The 6226-nt window shown below is 39.1% G+C and overlaps 1 protein-coding gene across 1 annotated transcript; it reads left to right on the forward strand.

Moving 5' to 3' along the window:
• LOC119075756 (pyridoxal phosphate homeostasis protein) lies at positions 1-1540 on the forward strand. The gene is made up of 5 exons (XM_037182293.1): positions 1-135; positions 402-614; positions 703-850; positions 912-1153; positions 1326-1540. The coding sequence occupies exons 1-5, from the start codon at positions 46-48 to the stop codon at positions 1395-1397; spliced, it is 765 nt and encodes a 254-aa protein (XP_037038188.1). The 5' UTR covers positions 1-45; the 3' UTR covers positions 1398-1540.
• The last annotated feature ends 4686 nt before the right edge of the window (positions 1541-6226 follow it).

Here is a 6226-nt window from a genome sequence, read left to right on the forward strand (position 1 = left end):
GACAGTTTACCTTGTGTTCAATTTCAATCCACTTATCAGTCTCAAATGTTTAGAAACATGGCTCAAATCGATATTAAACTCGGAGTGCAATCAATACTGTTACGAGTGAATGAGGCATTTGCTACCAGAAATGGGGTACGTTGAGTAACATCACCATTGAGAGTATGAAGTGCACATGTCAAGTGTGGTCATACCAAGAATCAAAGTTCGTTGGTCTAGGGTTCTTATCAGATTGTTTTGGTTTTTTTGTGTCAACAGACGAAGTGTAACTGTTGTTGGTCTGTAGTCTGTATCTTCAGAGTAAAATGCTAACCTATGCTGTTCCTCTGTCTGTCTTCCATATCCGGAATCAATATTTACATTTCGTCACGGTGCTGACCCAACAATCTCCCCAATTTCAGGCAATCAAAACGAAAAAGCCAATTCTGGTAGCAGTCAGCAAAACAAAACCAGCCGAAGCGATACTCGAAGCATACGAAACGGGCCAGAGAGATTTCGGCGAAAATTATGTGAATGAGCTGAAAGAGAAGGGAGCCAATCCGACGATACTGGAGAATTGCAAAAACATTCGCTGGCACTTCATCGGACACTTACAGTCGAGTAATGTGAATAAAGTGAGTTGGTCCGCGGAATGAAAAATTTGAGGAAAAAACTGTCTTTCTGGCGACTGTGCGAAGTACATGAAGCTCTCTCATGTCGTAGGTTCTCAAAACGCCGGGTATTTACATGATCGAAACAATCGACAGCGAGAAGCTGGCGACAACGGTCAACAATTCGTGGGAGAAAATCACCCAGCCAAATAAGGAGCCGTTGAAGGTGCTCGTTCAAGTGAACACTAGCAGTGAAGACGGTATATGAAAGTGAACGGATTATCAGGTCAGGGCCTTAAAGAATCCGTTAATCTGTTGCAGCGAAAAATGGCGTTGATCCGTCAAATGTGGTGCCGCTGTGCAAGTACATCCGTGATACGTGCACCAATTTGCGATTGGAGGGTCTGATGACAATTGGAAAATTCGGTCACGATTACACCACCGGACCGAATCCGGATTTCGTCAGTTTGATGAAGTGTCACAGTGATGTGTGCCAAGCATTCGGTTTGAATGAGGCTGATGTCGAGGTTTCGATGGGAATGTCCGACGATTTCGATGAGGCGGTAATGTTTCTGTGCATTTGCGACACATGTCGATCTGCTATGGTAAGAAGTCATTTCACCCAGTCGGTCCTATTGTACCCGATGAAAGACTTGCTGTCATTACGGATCTTGAACGTTTTGTCGCGCTTTCTGCTCGATCTGATTGATTGAGTCGGAATTTGTGTGTTTTCAGATCAAAATGGGTAGCACAATTGTACGCGTCGGCAGTTCAATATTTGGATACAGACAGAAGAAGGAGAACTGAAAATGGCGTCGGGTAAACTGACGAATTTGTGATAAATTGGCCAAGGAATTTGCTTGTTATAATCATCGATCTACTGAGCAGTCCACGCTGAAATTGGCTTTGTGTGTTGGTGATGCGGTTACAATAAAATGTTTGTTTCGTTACGCATTGCATTTCCGTTTTAAAACGTTGATTGATCTTGACAATGCTTTTGACTTGACGCATCGGTATCCGCAATAAATCGATTTTCGTTATCCTGACGGATCCCAACGATTATTCGTTCAATTGAGGCGAGTTGTCGATGTGCTGATATGAACTCTTCCCATGCAAGGCACATGAAACGTAATAAGTGGTGTGGGGTGTCATTAGAAAGGTCATTGAATGCACGTTCGGTGCAAATAGCATCTTATTGGGTTTAAAATTCACTCACACTCCGATATGAGCTGTTGAAAATTTTTCTTCTTCCTGATGACTTGTTATCAGGGCGAAAGTACGTCCGTAGATTCAACGTGTGCTAAGGGTCGAATGGTGCATGGTGCAAGCAAAATTCGTAGAATCCGAAAGGTCACAGAAAAGCATTTGAGTCTAAATCAATCCAGTGGCGCAAATTTTACTAATTTTTTTTTTTAAATCCTGCAATGAAACTAGAATCGGAACCTCTATGGCCTTTGTCCAGAGTCTAGATCTATCGGTGCAGCACTTCTTGCATTCAGTTGATTTAGCTGAATGATGGTCGCCGTTAAAGCCTCAACGTTAAAAAAATCGTTAGGTCAAATGAGATTTCACTATTTCTCAGGCATCATTACCACAAAGCATCATGACCGCACGTTAAGCGGGCGTGACGCAAGTCCACTACCAAAAAAATCATTTTCGACATTAGTAAATTGTTCCGAGGTTGGTTCCTAAATTTTGGGATGACCGATGACTCCTCCGGCACTACCTAACTTCCATCGGATTTTTTGATGGATTTGGGATATTTTCGACATGAGTGAGGTGTTCCAAGGTTGGTTCCTAAATTTTGGGATGACAGATGATTCCTCTGGCACTTCATAACTTCCATCGGATTTTTTGATGGATTTGGGCTATTTTCGACATGAGTGAAGTGTTCCAAGGTTGGTTCCTAAATTTTGGGATGACAGATGATTTCTTCTGGCACTACCTAACTTCCATCGGATTTTTTGATGGATTTGGGTTATTTTTGACATGAGTGAGGTGTTCCAAGATTGGTTCCTAAATTTTGGGATAACCGATGACTCCTCTGGCACTACCTAACTTCCATCGGATTTTTTGATGGATTTGGGTTATTTTCGACATAAGTGAGGTGTTCCAAGGTTCGTTCCTAAATTTTGGGATGACAGATGATTCCTCTGGCACTTCCTAACCTCCATCGGACTCTTTGATGGATTTGGGTTATTTTCGACATGAGTGAGGTATTCCAAGATTGGTTTCTAGATTTTAGGATTCAAACTGATTTCTCTAGAATTTTTGTAATTTCCATAAGTTTTTTTGATGTTGTCGAAATGACATACTTACCAAAGAGGTGATAAAAAACCCTTAAAGGGTAAATGTGACGCAAGTTCTTTTATCTTACTTACAAAATAATTGATATCGCTGAGGGTGACGCATTGTGCGCCGTACGCAAAAGTTTTATCAACAAAAATTGGCCCAAAAAATTTGTGAAAGAAAATTTTACAAAAAGAAATTTGCGTCACAAGTGGCAGATGTTGAGAAACCTATTGTTAGGAAAATAGTTTAACAATGTACTGAAAAAATTTAAACGGAAGAAAATCGAATCATCTAGCACTTGTGACGCAAATTTCTTTCACAAATTTTTTGGGTCTATTTTCTGTTGATATAACTTATGTGTACCCTAAGCCCGTCACCCTAAGCGATATCAGTTATATTTTATAAAAATGACTTGCGTGTCATTTACCCTTTAAGGGTTTTTTTTGACTGCCGAAAATATTATGGACAGTTCGGCGAATGATTTCACTCTAATAAAATAAGGAATTAAATTGAAACATGGTATAAATACAGTGAATTTGTATGGAGATCAATTACTGATCCGGCAACATGCCCTAAGTAACGAGTTTTTCTCATAATAATTTTACTGGCAACGAGAAGTGTATGTGATTGTGATACTCTTGTTGCAATTTTGAAAGAACGAACAGTTTTCGGTACAACACTTATGGCGATTTATTTCGACCAGTTTTTCAAAAGAACGCAAAATATAAGGAAAACTACAATATTACTACAATTCTTCTTCTTTTGGGTGGTTTCGGACCTGCATCGTCGCCGTCGCTTCCTTTCGGTTTTTTTCGTTTTTCGGGCGACGATGAACCTAACCTTACAACAAACGCTGGAAGTCGATATGAACCATTGTCCTCAACAATCAGTTGCATATCAACTAGCTGGTCCAAATGATTTTGTAAATGTTGTTGTTGAGCCGGATCTGATGATCCGACACGGCTGCAATTCATACAGTCCGAATCAGAGTGAAATCGAATGAATCTCCTCATTTGATGAATATTGCGTCGAATTAGCGCATTGATATGTGCACTGTTGTCATGGTAACGATTTGTATTTGATGAATTTAGTTAAAATTGTAAGTAAATTGGGAGATAAAATGTTGCCGGCCGAATTGTTATCATTTGAAGTAGTAAACTGACTGTTTTTCGCCGATAGAACTACTAGATTCTAAAAAAATGAATTACTTTCTACGATTATGCAAATAACACTTGGGGCCCTAACTCACGCTCCACTTACCCGATATTTCAATAAACTTTTCTTTCCTTGGTTGGTGTCGCCAACATAGCCGTTAAGTATCGCCAAAGTCAAATAGGCAAGATTTTTTTGGCGATTCGTCACATTTTGGCGTTTCTTCACATTACCTGACGGTTTTTCTTAGTGATTTAATAACTTGGAGGATCAAAAGGTGCTACCAAAGGTCCAACGTTCATATCCTTCCGGTCGTGTGCAAAGGCACCAGGCTTGATTGTGTCAGGTCAGGTGATTTAACAAATGAACCAAAAATGATGAATTGGCAAGAAAAGTCGTCTGAGTGTGAAGAAATACGTTATTGATTGCTTGAGGTGCGGGACAACAGGAAATTTAGGAACATATGTAGTTCATCTTGCTTTCTCGCCAATAGCTACTGTTGCACAAACCCGATTTTCTTAAATATTAATAATTTTGTTTCATCTCGTCAATACCTTTTATTTGACGTATCACACTTGATGTTTGAGCGAACACATCCTCTGTTTTCCGACGGGAAACAGGCAAATACGCCGACTGTTTTGAGACCCAACATAAACGGAAATTATGAGTTTTACATTGGTTACCTCTACATAACTTTCTAGCGTAAAAACGTTGTCGAGACTCAACGGGAAGTGCAAAACAGAGACAAAAGTTTGAAGTCAATTTTCAGGAACAGAGATTTTGTTTGGTTTTGATTTGTTCGAGGGGTAAATCACTGATTTTATGACAAGGATTATATGGGATTATACGGGATTATATGGGATTATTTGGTGGTTATATGGTGATTACCCCCTCGGATTTGTTTTGCCTGTTTTTACTAGCTTTTTACTAGTTTTCTCGCCAATAGCTACTGATCGACAAAACTGATTTTTCTTAAATATTCCGATTGGACGAGATCAATACCTTTCGTTTGACATTTCGCACACGATTTTTGAGCAAAAACATCCACAGATATGCTGGAGAAACTAGTGAGAAACAGGCAAAACTATACAAAACACTGTTTCGAGAACTTTACTCCAAACTTCCGTCGCTGTTTTGAAGCACTTCCAATTGAGTTGCGCCAACGTGATCATGTCCGGAAATCCGGAAATTTTTACACGATTGGTAAGTAGAAAACAAAATTGTTTTTCAGTTTTCAGAGGCAATATGGGCATTCCGTAGTTTGTTTGTTTATTTGTTTGTTTGGCATAATTAAGATCCCAACAAAAATCTCTTCGAGAAAAGTGTGACGCAGTCTTTGAAGTACAATTTCTAAAATGAATGATATCGCTAGAGTTGACGCTTTCAGCTTCGTTACGCAAAAATTAAATTTTACACCCAATTAGTTCAAACAAGCTGGCTTAGTTTTTCTCATCATCTGCCAAATAATTTTTACCAAAAAAAATTTGACTGGAAACAACCAAAATTTTGCCAAAAAAATCTGCGTCGCAAAGTGGCAGATGTTCAGGAACAGACCAGCAAGAAAATTTATCTGCCACATGCGACGCAGATTTTTTTGGTCAAATTTTGGTTGTTTCCAGTCAAATTTTTTTTGGTAAAAATTATTTGGCAGATGATGAGAAAAACTAAGCCAGCTTGTTTGAACTAATTGGGTGTAAAATTTAATTTTTGCGTAACGAAGCTGAAAGCGTCAACTCTAGCGATATCATTCATTTTAGAAATTGTACTTCCAAGACTGCGTCACACTTTTCTCGAAGAGATTTTTGTTGGGATTACGCTAGAAAGTTAGGTAGGCACCCAAAGCAGAGGTTAACAACTTAAAAGTCATAATTTCTGTTTATGTTGGGTCTCAAAACAGTCAACGGGTTTGCCTGTTTCCCGTCGGAAAACAGTGGATGAGTTGATTCAAAAGTCGTGTGCGATATGTCAAATGAAAGGTATTGACAAGACAAAACAAAATATTTAATTGTTAAGAAAATCGGGTTTGTACAACAGTAGCTATTGGCGAGAAAGCAAGAAAAACCGAATATTTTCCTACTTTTCCTGTTTTCCCGCACCTCCCTTTATACGCATAAAATCTCTTCCGACGCACAAAAAAAACCGGATCTTACATTTTTCCTATGGGATCGACACAGACGTGATTTAAAATGGTA

The sequence above is a fragment of the Bradysia coprophila genome, unplaced genomic scaffold, assembly GCF_014529535.1.
Source record: "Bradysia coprophila strain Holo2 unplaced genomic scaffold, BU_Bcop_v1 contig_232, whole genome shotgun sequence".
Lineage (NCBI taxonomy): Eukaryota > Metazoa > Arthropoda > Insecta > Diptera > Sciaridae > Bradysia > Bradysia coprophila.